At 43.6% G+C, this 18,652-nt stretch overlaps 1 protein-coding gene across 1 annotated transcript in view; it reads left to right on the top strand.

Annotated features, from left to right (window-relative positions):
• The first annotated feature begins 673 nt into the window (after positions 1-673).
• Positions 674-18,652, top strand: part of SYT10 (synaptotagmin 10) — a 71,668-nt gene continuing 53,689 nt past the window's right edge. Inside the window, exon 1 of the mRNA XM_042466585.1 lies at positions 674-863. Within this exon, the coding sequence (XP_042322519.1) occupies positions 728-863 (136 nt within the window). The 5' untranslated portion in view covers positions 674-727. The remainder of the gene's footprint in view (positions 864-18,652) is intronic.

The following is an 18,652-nucleotide window of genomic DNA, read 5'->3' as shown; positions in this document are numbered from 1 at the left end:
CCCGTCCTCCTTTGTGCTGAGGACACCTCTCACCCTGCGCTAGCAGCTTTTTCCTCCAAGGTCCTACATTGTTGCGGTGCCTCCTTTGTGGCCCCACAAGGAACTCCAATTCCCAGAATTCTATAGCCTTGAGCCAGAAAAGAGTTAAAGCGGGGCCAAACCGGGTTATTTCTACAGTGTGGATGCAGCCAGAGAGAGAGAGAGCTGCACACCAGCCCCCAACCTCCAACCTCCGGTCCCTCTCCTCCCCAGATCCACCTCCCTGCCATCCCTGGGAGGCCCTTGGCTCAGCAGACGCCTGCCCCAAAGGCTCCGCAGGCCCTCTTTTTTCTTTTTTCCTGCTTAACCCCCCCCCCCCAAAAAAAAGAGAAATACACTCCTAAGTACAGCCCCCCTCCAGCCCCTCTCCCTCCTCCTCCTCCTGCTCCTCTTCCCCTCCTCCTCCTCCTCCTCCTTCCACACACTTTCCTCTCCTCCACCCCACTGGCTCCTCTCTCTCTTCCCTGCAGTTGGGGATCTGGTCCTCTCTGGTCCTCTTCTTTCTCCTGCTTCTCCATCACATCTCCGCTGAGGATGGGAGGAAGGAAGGGGAGACTGAGCGGTCCTCGCCTCCTCCTCCTCCTCCCTAGGAAGGGAGCCATGGCTTAAGAGCGAGGCCAGAGGAAGGAAGGAAGGAAGGAAGGAGGACGCGGAGGGCAAAGGGAAAGCCAAAGGCAGCCCCGCCGCGATGAGCTTCCGCCCGGAGGACGGCGTGGGCAGCCTCTGCCACAAGGCGCTGCAGATCATCTCCGAGCTCTGCCTGGGGGGCCAAGTGGAGCTGGAGAAATGCTCGGGCATCTTCCCATTGGAGACCACCAACCAAGGTACTCCGGAGTCCCTCTCTCTCTCTCTCTCTCTCTCTCTCTGTGTGTGTCAAGGAAGGAAGGAGGACTTTAAGAAGACGCCGAGCGAGGGGCGTGGGGGGCGCAGGCTGAGAGACTGAGGGGGCGGCCGGGGAGCGCGGCTCAACTTTCTTCCCAGGAGTTCATCCGCCCCCTTCCCTACAGTCTTGCCTCTCCTTTTCCTCTCCTCTCCTTTCCTTTTCTTCTCCTCCTCTCCTATCCTCTCTTTTCTTCCCCTTTCCTTTCCTTTCCTTTCCTTGAGAGGCAAAGGAGAGGCGTCTTGGCTGGCACCATCCCTTCTGAGTTCTGGAAAAGCTGGATAGCCATCTGTCCGGAGTGCTTTCCTGGTGTGTTCCTGCATGGCAGAAGAGGGTTGGACTGGATAGCCCTTGGGCATCTCTTCCAACTTGTTGTTGTTGTGTGCCTTTAGGTCATCTCCGACTTCTGGCCACCCTCAGCTGAAGTTTCTACAGAATGGTTGTGCCATGGCCATCCTCTGAGGCTGAGAGAGTGTGACTTGCCCTGCTGGCTGAGTCGGGCTGGAAAACAGGTGGCCTCGCCTCTGGCCCCCATTCCTAGAGCAAACCAAAGCCTCATTCCTTCAAGGCAAGGCTATAGGGGATATAGGGGCTGGATGGGAGGAGAACCCACAGGGATCCGGCCAAAGTGGGGTCCAAGGAAGGGCAAACTTGTGGGTTGTGGGTTATGAAGAGCCCTGTTGCTAGTGGTTGGTTGGAGCACTGGACCAGGGTTCGAATCCCCCACTCAGCCAGGCATGGGAACCCACTGGGGGACAAGTCACACTCTCTCAGCCTCAGGGGAAGGCAATGGCAAGCCCCCTCTGAACAAATCTGGCCTTGTTCACACTGGGTTTTTTGAGCTCAGAACTAGGGTCAATGCAAATTGAGTGATGAGGGTCCGTTCATGTATTTTCACACCTGGTTACTTTCAATGGGATAGGTTCGCCTTCAGTCAGAAACAACTACTTGAAGGCACATGGCAACAAGTGGCCACAAGCAAAGAAAGTCTCTAGCAGTTTTTAGAGAAGCTTTCTTTCCATTTGTCACCTCTTTCTTTCCCTCCCTCTCTCTCTTTATATATGTGTGTGTGTGTGTGTGTGTGTGTGTTTATATGTATGTATTTTCTCTCTGTCTGTCTCTTTCTTTTTCTCTCTCTCTCCATATCTATCTATCTATCTAGTATGTATTTATATATCTATATCTGTAACAGATAGATAGATCACTTAGATAGATCACATAGATAGATCACATAGATAGATAGATAGATAGATAGTATTCTCTTTCTTTATATATATAGATATTATGTATGTATGTATCCTCTCTCTATATATATATATCTATATCTATAATGTATAGCTAGATATATCAATATATAATATGTATGTATTCTCTATCTCTATCTAATTTTGACATCACTTTGACTGCCATGGCTCCATCTTACAGAGTCCTGGGGTTTGTAGTTTTTGGTGAGACACCAGCACTCTTTGGCAGAGAAAGCGCATGACCTTTTGAAACTACAATTCCCAGGATTCCATAGAATGGAGCTACAGGACTTAAAGTGGTGTCAAACTGCATTTTTTTTCTGCAGGGTGGATGCACCCTTAGTATCAAAGATGCTGCAGGAAACTTTTGCATACTGAATCCCTTTGTAAGGGTAGGCAACACACTCTTTGAGAGCCACTGTGGGTCAGTTTAGGCAAGAGAGAACTAGAGAAATGAATATTCATGTTGTGATATCTCTTCTTAAGTTTGTTGTGGCACCAGTTCTCATAAAGCTACATTTCCCAGAATCCCATAGCATTGCGCCATGGTAGTTAAATGGTTTAAAATGGGATTACTTCTGCAGTGCAGATGCAGCCAGCCAGACACACAGTTAAAAGAAATGCACCCTTTAATTAAAATCACTCAATTTCATATGTCTCAGGCAAAGGAGGTGCTGGCAGAAGGGCATTTAAGAGCTAAAAGCATTTGGTATCTACCCAAGATGTTTCAGCCTGTTAGCCTCCACCATTTGCTAATGAATTCTCAAAAGAACTGGCTGATTTATCTTTTTAAAAAGTCTTCACCTTTCTGCATCCACATTTGCCTTTCTGAATAAGAAAAATGAGGAGGCAAGGCAGAGGGAATGTTCTTCCCATTACCTAAGGAGAAGAGATTTTACTTTGATTATAAAACTCTTTGCTAGATGTTGGTCGGATATAGCTGAACCATGATAATGAAAGGCTTTGATGTGTAAGAACACCAAAGGACTGTTGTAGTTTTAAGTTATTTTATGTTCGGTGCACTTCTGCTTCTGTCAATTTTTATAAGAGCAGAATCTGATGCTCTTCTCATGCTCACAGACAAGGCAAAAGGTGGCAGGAGTTATGAAAGCTTCAAACTATCTGTTGCTGCAGAAGCAAAGGGAGAGGTCCTGGCAAGAAGGAAAAGGGATATGTGAAAATGACTTTTGAAGGAAGAAAATGAGGAGTGACTTAGGAAGCTGGGTATTCTTAACCTGGAGAGGAGAAGGTTAAGAGCTGATATGATAGCTCTGTTTAAATATTTGAAGGATGACATGGTGAGGATGGAGCAAGCTTTTTTTTTCTGCTGCTCTAGAGGCTAGGACATGGAGCAATGGATGCAAACCACAGGAAAAGAGATTTCAGCTCAACATTAGGAAGAACTTCCTGACAGTAAGAGTTGCAACAGTGGAACACACTCTCTCAGAGATTGGTGGAGTCTCCTTCTTTGGAGGTCTTTAAACAGAGGCTGGATGGCCATCTGTTGGGGCTGCTTTGATTCTATGTTCCTGCATGGCAGGGGACTGGAATGGATGACCCTTGTGATCTGTTCCAGCTCTATGGTTCCATGATTCTACTTTGTTTTGTTTTAAATTGTATTTCTTATGCACCTACAAAATGCATTGATTACTCAGATTGTCTATCCAGTCTGCTATTTGGCTTCCGACTGGGGTCAGATATGTGCTTCCCCAGCTCAGGCAGGCATTAGTCCCTGATCTTACCAGGGATTTGATTTGATTTTGGCACATAATGGATAACAGAGCCTTTGAACAGCCTGAAAAGCTTGTTGTGGTCCTTGAGTTATGGTGACCCTGTGAATGAGACACCACCAAGACTCTCTAATTGACTCTGTCCATCTGGCATGTAGTCTTCCTCTCTTTCTGCTGCCTTCCACTTTTCCCAGCATCATTGCTTTTTCTAATGAGTCTTTCCTTCTCATGGTGTTTCCAAAGTATGACAACCTCAGTTTGGTCATCCAGGCTTCCAGGAGAGGGTTCAGGCTTTATCAGTTCTGGGACCCATTTGTTCATCTTTTGGGTCATCCATGGGATCCTCAGCACTCTTCTCCAGCACCACTCTCGACACCCAGTCCAATGAAAGTCCTCTTCCTCAATGAGGTGCCTTCACAACGTTTTCGACTACAACTTCATCATTTCTCACTGTTGGCCATCCTGGTTGGCTATCATGGGAGTTGTAGACTAAAATATCTGGACGACACTAGGCTGGTGAAAGCTGGAGTAAGACTACTGGACTCTAGAGGCAGTTTTAGTATGGATGAGGATGAAAAAGTGGACACCTAAACATTTCTAATAAATAAATGCCATATACTGTGATCTTGTATAAGGCAGCCTTTTATGTTACCACCATCAAGGTGGTGGCTTTTATGGCTCTTATATCCTCAACATCTATTGTAAAGAATGTGCCTGAATGAAGAGGTTCTGTTCCATGAACATATGAAAGGGTGAAAATACATTAGTACCTATTGAGGAGCATGAGTGAAATATATATACACAAGGTGCTTTGTAAGATTTTTTTTTCCTTCTAGAAATGAGGAGCGCAGTCCAGTGGTAGAGTGCATGCTGTGAATTCTCATTCGAGTTGTTGAGATTCCTTATCCAAAACATTTGGGGCAGCAAGGCTGGATGTTTCTTCCTAACTTTAGAGCAGCCACCTTGGTGAAAGCACTCTGTTCCACCACAATTGTGCCTTTTCCATTGTTATTGTGGGAGACAAGCAGCAGAGTCAGAAAAGTCTCAACCAGTAGAGATCCCCACCCAATTTTTACATCCCATACAAAAATAGCCAGGATTCAAATGTGCTCCCCTTTCTTCAAACTTTTCTAATAGTGGTCAGGGGTTAGAACATTTACTTCTTAAAACTCCTGACTACTGCCCACATGATAGAATCACAGAGATGGAAGAGACCACAAGAGCCATCCAGTCCAATCTCTTGCCATGCAGGAAATCACAATCAAAGCATCCCCGACAGATGGCCATCAAGCCTCTGTTTAAAGACCTCCAAGGAAGGAGACACCACCACACTCCAAGGGAGTGTGTACCACTGTCAAACAGCTCTTACTGTCAGGAAGTTCCTCCTAATGTTGAGGTGGAATCTCTGTTCCTGGAGTTTACATCCATTGTTCCATGTTCTAGTCTCTGGAGCAGCAGAAAACAAGCTTGCTCCATCCTCAATGTGGCATCCCTTGAAATACTTAAAGAGGGCTATCATATCACCCCTTAACCGTCTCTTCCCCATGCTAAACGTACCCAGCTCCCTAAGTCTTTCCTCATAGGGCATGGTTTCCTGTCCCTTCACCATTTTGGTCACCCTCCTCTGGACACGCTCCAACTTGTCAACATCCTTTTTGAATTGTGGTGTCCAAAACTGGACACAGTATTTTAGGTGAGGCCTGACCGAGGAAGAATAGAGTGGCACTATTACTTCCCTTGATCTAGATACTATCCTTCTATTGATGAAGCCTAGAATTGCATTGGCCTTTTTAGCTGCCACATCACACTGCTGACTTATGTTCAACTTGTGGTCTACTAAGACTACTAGATGATGATGATGATGATGATGATGATGATGATGATGATTAATATAGCGCTGTAGATTAGCACAGCGCTGAACATAAAAACAATAAATATAAAAGAGTGAACCTGCCTATGGTGTACAATCTAAGAAATAATAGGATAATACATATAAAATACACAGCAATACAGGAAATGGTTCAATAAAACAGGCAACAAAAGAACATCAAATAGCAGGTGACAATCATGCAATTCCTGGGAACACTTCTCTGAACAGGATGGTCTTCAACTCCATTTTGAAGCTGGTTAAAGAAGTGATGGCTCTTGCTCGCAGGGGAAGAAAGTTCCAGCGAGTGAAAAGGGGCGAATCCGAGATGGGGCAGAGGAAATCCTGGGCTGGGACAGCAGACCTTGTCTACCAGAATGGAGGGCCCTAGTGGGAAGGTGAGGAGAAATAAGGTCTGATAAGTAAGGAGGGATCAGCCCATGGAGGCCTTTAAACGTCGACAGCAGGGGCTTATACTGAATATGGAAAGGGAGGGGGAGCCAATGAAGGAATGCCAATGCAGGAGAAATGTGGTCAGAGAGGTGGGCAGATGTGATAATGCATGCAGCTGAATGCTGGACAGAGATTAAAGGAGGGAGGTGAGAAAGAGGAAGCCAAGCCAGGAGGATGTTACAGAAATCAAGTTGTGATACCACTAGGGCATGGACCAGAATCTTGGAAGTAGATCCCTTTCACATGTAGTCTCATTCAGCCAGGTGTCCTCCATCCTATATCTATGCATTTCAATTTTTGCCCTAAGTGCAATACCTTACATTTCTCTGTATTGAAATTCATTTTGTTAGCTTTGGCCCAGCTTTCTAATATATCAAGATCATTTTGAATTTTGATCCAGTCCTCTGGGGTATTAGCTACTCTTCCTAATTTGGTGTCATCTGCAAATTTAATAAGTATGCCCCCTATTCTTTCATCTAAGTCATTGATAAAGATGTTGAATAGCACTGGGCCCAGGTCAGAACCCTGTGGGACCCCACTGGTCACTTCTCTCCAGGATGAAAAGAAGCCATTCCTGAGGACACTTTGGGTTCAGCCAATCAACCAATTACAAATCCATTTAACAGATGCCTTGTCTAACCCACATTTTACTAGCTTGTTTGAAAGAATATCATGGGAGAACCTTGTCAAAGGCCTTACTGAAATCAAGGTATGCATTATACACAGCATTCCCTTCATCTACCAAACTGGTAATTTTATCAAAAAAAAGAGATTACATTTGTCTGGCATCACTTGTTTCTCAGAAACCCATTTTGACTTTTTCTGATTATGACATTCCCTTCTAAATGTTCACAGACTCTCTGTTTAATTATCTGCTCCAGAATCTTTACTGGTATAGATGTCAGACTAACTGGACGATAATTGTTAGGATCCTCTTTTTTTTTCCTTTTTGAAGATGGGGACAACGTTTGACTTCCTCCAGTCTACTGAGACTTCTCTTGTTCTCCAGGAGTTCTCAAAGATTATTGCCAAGGGCTCTGAGATTACATTTGCCACTCTTTTAATACCCTTAGATGTAGTTCCTCTTGTCCCAGAGATTTAAATTCATTTAGATTAACAAGGTATAGTATTCCTGTACTAGCTTTTTACTTATTATGTGCTGGATTTCCCATATTGTGTCTTCTGCTCCATTGTCCTCAAGTTGAGCACCCTTTTCCTTTTTGGAGAACACTGAGACAAAGAAGAGTAATTCTGCCTTTTCTCTGTCCCCTGTTAGAATTTCTCCATCTTCCCCATGCAGTGGCCCTACCATTTCCTCCTTTTTCTTTTTGCTGCGAACATACCCCCAAAAGCCCTTTTTATTGTTCTTAATTAACCTCTCTAGCAAGCCTGAGCTCATTCTGCACTTTAGCTTTTCTGACCTTACCCCTACACATGCTAGCTATTCGTTTGAATTCCCCTTTGATGATTTCCCCCTTTTCCCATTTCTTATACATGTTCCATTTAAAACTTAGCTCCGTTGAAAGTTCTTTAGTCATCAATCCTGGTTTCTTGAGACACCTCCCATTTTTCTTCCTCATTGGAACTGTTTTAAATTGTGCCTTCCGTATCTCCCCCTTGAGAAACTCCCATCTATCTTGAACTCCCTTCTCTTTTAGTATTCCTGACCATGGGATCACCCCCAGTATTTCTCTATGTTTACTAAAATCAGCTTTCCTAAAGTCTAGAATGTGTGTCTGACTATGCCTGGATTCTCATTACCATTCCCACCAAGAAACAAAAAGTTTGGCTGAGCATTCAGGTAGATAAAAAGAAGCAAGTGATTTGGTTTCATTTTCACTCTCATTAGAAAGTATTCCCCTCCTTTCTTCTCAATCTTTCTGTGTGTATGTGTGTGTGTTTCTGGGGTGAATATGAGTATGGAGATTACCGCACTGCGTTCTGAGAACGTTCTCAGAACGTGATGAGAATGGAACACATTTAAGAATACCGCACGTATGTGTTCCAATCGGGTTCTGAGAACGTTCTAAATGTGTTCTACATGTGTTCCAGGAGGGTACAGATTGAATGTGTTCCCAGAGAGCTGTAACGTGATGAGAACGTTCCAACAGAGGTCTGTACGGTATTCTTATCCATTCTCAAATCCGTTCTCTCATTCCTCCGTCTCCTGATTGGCTGAAAGAATGACAGGCAGGGAGGTAGGCAGGCAGGGAGGCGAGCGACTGCAGTGAGGGAAGGGGTGTGTGTGTGTGTGTGTGTGTGTGTGTGTGTGTGTGTGTGTGAGGGGGGAAAGAAGGAGGGAGGAAAGGTGGGACAAGGAAGAGAAGAGGAAAGCAGGGAAAGAGAGAGAAAGAGAGAGGGAAAGAGGAGACCAGAGCAGAGAGCAAGAGAGAGAGGGTCTGGCTGCTTCTGCGGGGGGGCCTCTAGTGTCATGTTCAGTGGGGCTCCTGTGCTGTCACAATGCAGGAGGCAGGGATGCCCAGGACCTTCTCCTCCTTCCCTCCAGGAGGGAACCCACAAAAGCTCCTCTGTTTGGAGCACCACACAAAAGCAAGCAAACAACTCCCAGAATTCCATAGCAAAGAGCCAGACAAGAGTTAAAGCGGGGAGGGAAGCTCACAACCTGAAGGCACACATTACATGCACACACACAGGAGCAAAAGGGTGTCAAGCTGCCAAAAAGGGGAAATGGGATGACAGCAGAGGACTCTTCTTTTCTAACCGGTTTAAAGAGCTGCAATGGCTCTTTCCCTCCGCTTGAATGGACCTCTGTGGAGCTCCCTTAAAGCCCAGGCTGCCATCAAGTTACATAGGTTTTATCCTATTTTCTTCAAACATATGCCAGCATATGAAGCCTCAACGTTTTATAGGGGCTTGCCTTCCTTCCCTCCCAAGAGAATCCTCAGACTCCCTTCGGAGGAAAGACAAGCTGGGGGGGGGGGCGCTTGCTTTCCTTCCCTCCCAAGGGAATCTTCGGAGGGAAGACTTCTCAGTGAGACTGAGAAGCACTCTCCCGGCCAGAGTCCCTAGGCTTACTGAAATCCCCCACCTCACTTCCCCATTGAAATCAATCCAAAAACTGAGTTTAAAAGGAGCAGAGGAGAGCCCTTTGGGTCTGCATCTGGGAGAGATTTTAAACTCCGTTTTTGGATTGATTCCTATGGGGAAAGAGGGGAGAGAGAGAGATGGCAGGACATCCCCATAGCCAAGCAACCTCTGCCTCCCCAGATGAAGACCCATAGGGCTCTCTGCTCCTTTTAAACTCTGTTTTTGGATTGATTCCTATGGGGAAGGGAGGTGAGGGATTTCAGTAAGCCGAGGGACTCAGGAGAGGCAAGCTCCATGCCCCAAGCCTCCCTTTTTCCTCTTTCCTGGGAGCAGCGCCTCTCCCGACCCGTCCAACCACTGAGTGGCGACGTCATCAGTACACAGCCCACAAAACGTAATACAGCAAACTGTTCTGGGAACGGTTTCAAGAAAAAGGAAGTGCTGTGTGGTAAAATGCTTTCCAATCACGTTCTGATCACGTTCCAGTTTACTCAGTGCGGTAATATCCGTTCCAGGAACGTTCTCATCACGTTACGTGCAGAACGTTCTGAGAACGATATGCGGTAATCTCCTATGTGTGTGTATAGTATGAACAGCCCACAGTCACCAAGTTCAATGTCAGATGAACTCCAGCAAGATTGTAGTACCCATCTTCAGACTCACCTATTTGCACTGGATGGAACTGGGCAGATTCGGTCCCCCCACCCCCCCACCCCGAATCCCTCTGGAAGCAAGTGCCCACTAAAAATTTACCTCAATCAGGGTAATTTAACCTTGAATGCCATGCAGCTCTGGAGGAGAGTTCACATTTGCCGAACCGGTTTAAAAAAAGGCTCCTTTGCTGTCAATCAAATTTATTTCCGCCCACGTGACATTTCCTGCAGCCATTGGGCAAACGGAACTGTGCTTCCCCCTCCCTTTTAAAAAAAAACAGGTGCCAGTATGCGCAGATGCTGTCAAATTTAAAAACCTCCAGGTGTGGGTGTGTGTTGTGTGTATTTGGGTCACTATAGATTATGGATCTTCCCCTGCCTGCCTCTGTTTTCAACCCCAAAATGCAATCTAATGCCATCTCTGCATCCTTCCTGCCACCCCAATGCCTCATACACATATAACAACAATAATAATAATATATAATCTATATATGTATCTACCTGTAGAACTATGCGCATAGATTGTCAAATATATAAAAAATAAAAAGAGAGCTGCCTGGTGCGAGAGGGAAGCTTGTTCCATTCTGTGCCCTCCCTCTGACCTACCCTGAACGTGACCCTTTCTCAGGCACCCCGATTGCCCTTTGCATCCTTCCTCTGGCTCCTTGGCTCTGTCAGTCACCCCGATTGCCCTTTGATTGCCCCATGACCCTTTGCATCCTTCCTCCAGCTCTTTGGCTCCATCAGTCACCCCCATTGCCCTTTGCATCCTTCTTCCGGCTCCTTGGCTCAGTTAGTCACCCCGATTGCCCTTTGCTCGGCCCGATTGCCTTTTGCATCCATCCTCTGGCTCCTTCACTCCGTCAGTCACCCCAATTGCCTGGAATCCCTTCTTTCCCCCGGCTCCTCCTTCTTCCTTCTCCTCCTCTTCCTGAGCCCCAATGAAGGGGAGGGAATGTTCTGCCCACTGCCTTCCCTCTGACCTAAATCCCTCCCCTGAATTTAACCCGATCATGATCAGGGACAAGTTCATATTCACCAAACCTGTTTAAAAAAAAAAAAAAGATACAGCTTTTACTCTGCTGTCAGAAGACCCGCACTAAGGGGCATTTGCCCCTCAACGAGTGTGTAAGCCTCAATGTCACCTGTGAAAGGATCGGGGCAAATATGAACTTCATGTGCATAATTTGGTTCCTGATCTGGGGTAAAAGGTAGTCTGAATGGCCCCTTTGAGGTGGAGAAATCCAGTCTCTGTAAATAGTCCAGATTCCTAAAGCATGTGATGCATTGTTCACCCATATTGAGTACTGGCTTATTCTTTCTTAATTGGCAAGGAAACCAATGAAAGTCACATCATCTTAGCCTGATTGGTCAGAGATATGTTAAGGAGGAAGTATATCTCCTTGTTTCATTGGATTCAATGGAAAATCTTTAAAGGGCAAGCTATGATTGTGCATTTCATGGATGAAGCAATTTCTAATTATTCTTAAGGAAGAATGTGTTTATTGATACACATTTCAAAACACAGCTGATGATGGTTGCCAATAGTGTTTATGCTCAGAGGCATTAAGATCCTCTAAATTACCATAAAAGCTTCCTCTCAAATGGAATTAAGCACTTAAATCACACAATATAAAGTATACAAAATGCAAAAGCCTTGAACAGATATCACTGTCTAAAAGCATGTATAAATCCAAAATACTTAGACAGCAAAAGCTGTCCTCACAGCATCTGACTAATGTGTGCTGAACTGGAGTAATTATAGTGCTTTGTCAGAAGGAGTTATCCTTAACACCAAAGTACATTTATACTTTTCTTACCCTTAAAACCTAAGTACATTTATACTTTTTTTGTCTTGATGATTACATAGCTCTTTTACAAGGGTGAGAGACTGTCTGTTCAAAGAATTCAACATCAATATTCCCCAATAAATTCAGCAGATGTGCTACATGGGAAAGGAACATTCCAGTGTCCTTTTACAAAATATCACGTGGTAGACCATTCCATATGGGTCCACCATGTGTGTGTGTGTGTGTGTGTGTGTGTGTGTGATTGGCTTTTAGACAATCTGATCCATCATTGGATAGGAAGATTAACAAAAAGAACAATAGTTACATATATAGCACTCACTATGTGCAGTAGACTTTTATTATCCCCTTATTACAGATGTAGGAATGTGCCATTGAAAGTGAGTTTAGATTCCCCAAAAATTGGGAGGAGGTACCTAGAGTTGCCATGTTTATCAAACAGCAATATGTATTGGACAAATGTCTCCTGTTCCAGGCTAGTACTCATGAAGCAAACCTATTTAAAGCCTGTCTTAAGTCTTGTGAGAGTTCCAGGTTCTCGTGAGATCAGTGATCTCACAAGAACCAAGATTCTCATAAGAGGCCTCCTCTCACAAGACTTGAGACTGGTTTTATATAGGTCTGTAGTGTAGTGGTTTGATCATTAGATTATTACTCTGGAGAGTAGGGTTCGAGTCCCCACTTGGCACTAAAAAACGCTGGGTGACTTTAGTAAGTCACACTTTCTCAGCCCCATAGGATGGCAATGGCAAACCCCCTCTAAAGAAACTTGCCAAGAAAACCCTATGATAGGTTCGCCTTAGAGTCACCATAAGTCAGAAATGACTTGAAGGTACACAACCACAAGTCCCATATGGAATCTGGCTAAGTCACTGGCCTGTATAGATGAAGGCAGGAACAACAAGTGGCAATCACACTCACTACAGCAGACCCCTATAGAATTTTGTATATAATTTGAGGCCATTTTGCTCCATACCAAATGGAGGTGGCCTGTTGTGAATATAGCTGATGCCTATTCTTTGCACTATCCACCAGATTTTTTAAATAAAAAAAAGAATTTGGGGCATGTAACATACTCAAGCCCTGTGCTCCTTTCTGTACTTGGTTCCCAGTAATGTATACCAGCTTCACACTGCCCCAACCCCAACCATGTGTAGCATACCATCCAACTGTCCTGATTAATCCTTTTCTAATTCCACATTTTCAGCTACTTCTAATATATTCCAGTTCCTTTCTCTTCCTTCCACTTTCCGCCTTTGTCATCTGGCTTATTTTACTTGCTGCAAACTGAAGTCAATGGGCAAATGTTCCTTGCACTGAATTCACCAGTGGGAAGAGGAGTGGAGGGAGGAGAGTCTTTTACCAACTTACCATACTCTGATGTTACTTGACTACATGTGTCTCCATTTTTATCTATGAAATGTTGAAGGCTATAGTCTGGCAGAAACAGAGTATGTTAAAGTCATTTAGAGTGTGTTAAAGCCAGTGTGGTGTGGTGGTTTGAGCACTAGACTATGACAGTGGAGACTAGGGTTTGATTCCTGCATGGCCTTGGAAACCCACAGCGTGACCTTAGGTGAGTCATGAATTCTCACATTCAGAAAACACCATGATATTTTCTGAATATCACCATAGAGATGCCATAGGTCAGAAACAACTTGAAGACACACAGCAACAACAACAAAACCACTTATTAAAAAAAAAGAATCTGCTTTATTCCAGCTCTCATTTTTCTGTCTATCTATCCCAGGTATTAGCTTTCCAGCCTTCTCCAACCTTGTGTCTTCCAACTATTTTGGCCTACAAGATCTATCAGTGTTAGCCAGGAAAGGAATGCTGGGGCTTGTTGTCCAAAAACATCTTGCAAGCACGAGACTGGCAAAGAATATTCACATGCAAGGCATATGCTCTGTCACTGAGCTACAGTACGTCTGCAAAACTGATAGATTTGCTGCAGATGCAGGGTTATGAAATAGGGACTTCCTAATTCACACTTCAGTTCCCTAGCAACTACAGTACACTAGAATGTCAAGGGACAGAGTGGACATGATGTACCAAATCAGTCAAACTGACTGCTTCATAACCCTTCTGATAATCTTCAAAAAGGAGTTTCTAGAGCTCCTTGTTAAGGTCACTTTTGAACATTATGCTTGGTGAAACAAGTGGGAAGCTTGTAATCTTGAAAGAGGATTTGCTAGAGTGTTTCTTCCTTGGTAGTTGCTCTGTACCTTTCCTTCCATTTACTGTAATAGGGAACAAGGAATATTAATCTGCATCAACCTTAGAGGTAGGTCATCTAATAAGACTTTTAGTTAGGTGCTACTTGTATAGTCTACAAAGATCCACATTTAGGTGCAAATAGTCCCACATAATCAAATGTGGCTACAATTGGATCATGCGAAGTTTGAACAATTCTTTAAAGAACAATTTTTTTAGATAATCTATAATTAAACAAAATAAGAAAATTACAAGAAGCTGGCACTGGCCAGGCCAAAGCCAGCGGAATCAATTTACCACAGTTGACTTCCTGCTCAGTTAGCCCTCAGTCACCCCAGTTGATGCTCTGCTAGGTTAGATTTCACCCCAACCAGTGTCATGGCGGAGTGAGAGGAAGGAGAATGCTCAGCAACTCCTTGACCTCACCCACCCTCCCTCATTTAATCATGGCACTAGCTGGGAAGAAGCTAAGCCAAATCAACATAGGCTGGCTAGGCTCCACCCTAGTCAGTGCCATTGCAAAGCAAGGAAGGGTGGGTGGAAACTGTTTGGTCAAGGTGCTGCTGAGTGTACTCCTTCCCCGCTCACTTCACCATGGCCAAGCCTACCCAAGCAGAGAGTCAACCAGTGGCATTCCCTTGCCAGGTGTCACCCAGTGAGGGGAGGGCTGCAGGGGGCTGGCAGAGGCCAAAAGGGCATTCTCCTTCAGCCCCATGCTTTCTCCTTGGGAGATAGACCAGAGCTGGAGCAGCCAGGAAGACCATGCTCTTCTGTTCCCAAGCTTTCTCCCTGGGAGGAAGCCTGGGCTGGAGCTGCCAGTAAGGGTGTATGTGTGCCCCTCTGGCAGACCCAACCACCCCTTTTCTGGGTGTCATCTGGTGCTATCCGTACCATCTGAATTCCTCTAATGATGCCACTGGAGTCAACTGTGGTAAATGTGGAAGGTTTTCAGGTAATGCACCGCTGAGGCACTGCCATAGGAGCAGCTGCCAGCATCCCTTTCCTGCTTTGTCCCACTGCTGCCACCATCCCACTTGTCATGGCTCTCTCCTCATCCCCTCTCCCCAAACTGCTCCCTCTGTCCACACTCCATCCTATGTGTATTTATTTAAAGTTTGCTCACTTATTCATTATTGGGGAAGAAGACACCTGTCTTAACTTAATTACCTCATGGTTTGCATAGTTGGATTATGGAAGATGAAGAGCTAATGTCAAGAGCAATATAATTAATTCAATTAAGGATTCAGAGAGGAAATGTTTCATTTTCTCTTTCTCCTTGTGGCTGCCTGTGTCAGGAAACATTTAAAGTTCCCTCACTTACTCACAGGGGTGCAAAGCGGGGATGAGATTGGATGGGGGAGCCATCCATTCAGAGTGCATGGTAGCTAGTTAAATTGACAGAAAAATGGAAAGGCTATTGGTTGATAGGTGTAATGGTTACTGGGAAAGAAAAACAAAACAGGGGCTCTGTGTGTGACCAAAAATAATCTGGTGCAGTAATCACATGGAACTGGTGGGACATTCCTGGGCTAGAATCTCAGTTAGGACAGAAGAAGGAAAGGGTACCACCAAAAAGTTGGTTTAGCCTTCTAAAATCTGTTAGCTAGAACAGGGCAACAGACCTGCATTTTGTTGGCAAGGAAAGATGGAACTGAAGGAAGAGCTGATTGCCACTTAGGGAGGAGGAAGAAGACAAAGGGTATCAACATACCGGTATAAAGAGCCAGCCCTGTGGTGGAGTGGGGCCATGGTGTCTACATCCATCTCTGACACTGGAACCCCAAAGGGACTTTGTGATTCAGATTACCTGCACTAATTTCAGCTGGTCCCCCAGTTATGGCCTGGGCTGGATAAGATGGACATAGTAGTTCATGTACTGATGATATCCAAATTAGACTATTGCACTGAGCTCTACATAGGGCTGCTCTTGAAGATAATTTGGAAGCTGTTGCTTGTGCAAAACACAACAACTAGGTTGCTGACAAAAACAACATATTAAAACCATGTAACATCAGTTTGAAAGAAATTGTACTGGCTGATAATACACTTCCAGCCTGAATTCAAGGTGCTTGTGATGGTATTTAAAGAACCAAATGACTTGAGACCTTGGGACCTGAGGGACTGTCTCTCCTGATATATATGCCCAGCCATGGAGTGAAATCTGCTGGAGGGGCCTTTTTTTATCCCCCACCCAGTGGCATCAGAAGGATTGAAATTACCTGGTGCAGTAATTCATGGTGTCATCCCCCCCACATTGACATCCTCCCCCACATTGACATCCCAAACAATGCAGGACCTTTAGTAAAAATGTTTGTATTAATGTTACTCATAAATCATAGTTCTCATATATCATTGCATGCAAAGGGAACAGGTGTGACATAAACAACTAGCAAAATTAAAATTACACCTTTAAATTGCAATATCATATGTACAGCCTAAATGTATTTATAGGTGCATAGATTCATGTGGTTAAAGGGAAATTTTGGTAAGATGTGGTGTTTTAAAATAAAATTAAAAATATTTCTTTTAACTGTAAAATTTAAAAAAAATTAAAAAATGAAAACCTGGGCCTCTCTTTTCTTCTTCCATGAGGCTTGGCCACTCACACCATCTCTTCAAGATTTTAAAGGTATGCAGGTGAACATCATAGCCCATGTCTGCCAAAAGGCAGATGTTTGGGGACCAGTGGTGTCACCTCCATTTAGGGTGTCACCTGGTGCAGTCTGAACCCCCAGCACCCCTTAGTGATGCTCCTGCCCCTCCCAGCAGGGCCAATACACTGTGTGACAACATGAGAGAGGGTCTTCTCTGCTGTGGCACCCTAGTTGTCAAATAACCTCTTCTTGAAGGCCCAGTTGATACTGACACTAGCTTCATTGTGAGGCCAAGCTAAAACATGCCTTTTTTTTTTCAAAAACTTTGTGGAAATCAGCAGACATTGTTTATTGTTTACCTCTTGGGTTTTTTTAAAGGCCTTTACTGGGCCTAAATTAGCATAATGGGGGCAAAAACATGGCAAAAATGCCCTCCCTACATCCAAGAAGGCATTTGGGAATATTTGGGGGCAAAAAATGAGATTTTTTGTTTCTGCCCCTCTGTTCTATCTTTCAGTCAGAAAATGAAAAAAATTGTATTGTGACAGGCTTCTAGGACCTGACTGTAAGAATTTTTAGCAGTGTTCTCATTTTTTAACTTTGCCTTTTTAATGGGTTTTTAAAAATTATTTTATTTCCATGCATAGCCTAATTGAATTTTAACAATAATTTTTGGTCTTTTTTTTAACGTTGTGTCTTTGTAAATGCTTTCATTTTTATTTGTTTTAACTTTTGTAAAACACCTTGATTCCTAGCTTTAGGGGAAAGGGGACCTCATATAAATGTATAAATATTAATTTAAAAAACAGTAACAGAAGCAAAAGAAATTATTATTTATTCATTTATATTCCTTCCCCCTTTCCCCCTTGTTTGATTATAAATCAAATAAAATATGAACGCATTTACAAGCAGTAACAGAAGCAAAAGAAAGCTAGTGTGGTGTAGTGGTTTGAATGTTTGACTGAGACAAGGGTTCAGTTATCTGCTCAGCCATGAAACCCACTGGGTGACCTTGGGCAAGTCACATACTCTCAGCCTAAAGTGAAGGCCAAGGCAAACCTCCTTTGAACAAATCTTGCCAAGAAAACCCTGTGATAGGGTCACCATAAATCAGAAATTATTTGAAAGCATACAACAACAACAACAACAACAACAACAACAACAACAGAAGCGAAAGCAATAGTGCCCTGCTCTCTCTTTTCAGGATGTGATAAAGAGGTGTGTCCATTTAAGGGAAAGGGCAAAGACACTATTTTGTCCAAGGGTTGAGATCATCTTCATCCCTCATACATGATAGTAATATGATCACTAGATTTCTCTGAAGATAATTCAAATAGATTATGCACATAAAATGAAGGAAAGTTACCCAAAGATCCACAGAAAAGGCTATGTGAAATACAGAGCATCTGAACTTTTCTCATTTATTTTTTCAGACACAAAGAGACAGGCTACTAGACCACTTCTGCCCTCTGGAAAGATAATGGCTGTGTGGGATGTACCAAGCACTGTGCCATTGTATTCAAGTATTAAAAAGAACGGTTGGCTACTCTATTTAGCTCTTGGAATATGCTGAAATTGGTCCATCTTTTTTTTAAAGAAAAATAATATGCCAACCATTCACAGCGTCAGTCCATAGTGTGGAGATAAAAGCCATTGTACAGTGGTCTACCTATTTTTTTATATATAAAAGAACCCTGAATTGTAAGCATTAATGTTTCAAATGTATGCAGTGATGCATTGGAGCTATAGGGAAGATCAAGCTGACCCAATCTGGCTGCAGCTGCTATTATTTCAACCATTACCATTATTGTTGTTGCTTTTGTTATTAGTATTAGCAGAAGAAGAAGAAGAGCCAAAAGTGGAGAATAAAGAACTTTAGTACGTACAGTTTATATCCATGGATCTTTCAGTCATCCATGGCTTGGAAATATTTCAAAAAATATAAATTTCAAAAAACAAAGATTGATTTTGCCATTTTATATAAGGGAAACAATTTTACTATGCCATTGTATTTAATGGGACATGAGCATACAGCACTATACAAAATAATAATAATAATAATAATAATAATAATAATAATAATAATAATAATAATAATAATAATAATAATAATAATAAT

This window comes from Sceloporus undulatus, chromosome 5 (assembly GCF_019175285.1).
Source record: "Sceloporus undulatus isolate JIND9_A2432 ecotype Alabama chromosome 5, SceUnd_v1.1, whole genome shotgun sequence".
In the NCBI taxonomy this organism is placed as follows: domain Eukaryota; kingdom Metazoa; phylum Chordata; class Lepidosauria; order Squamata; family Phrynosomatidae; genus Sceloporus; species Sceloporus undulatus.
Note: the sequence above shows the minus strand (reverse complement) of the source record. Positions and strands in the feature narration are given on the sequence as shown.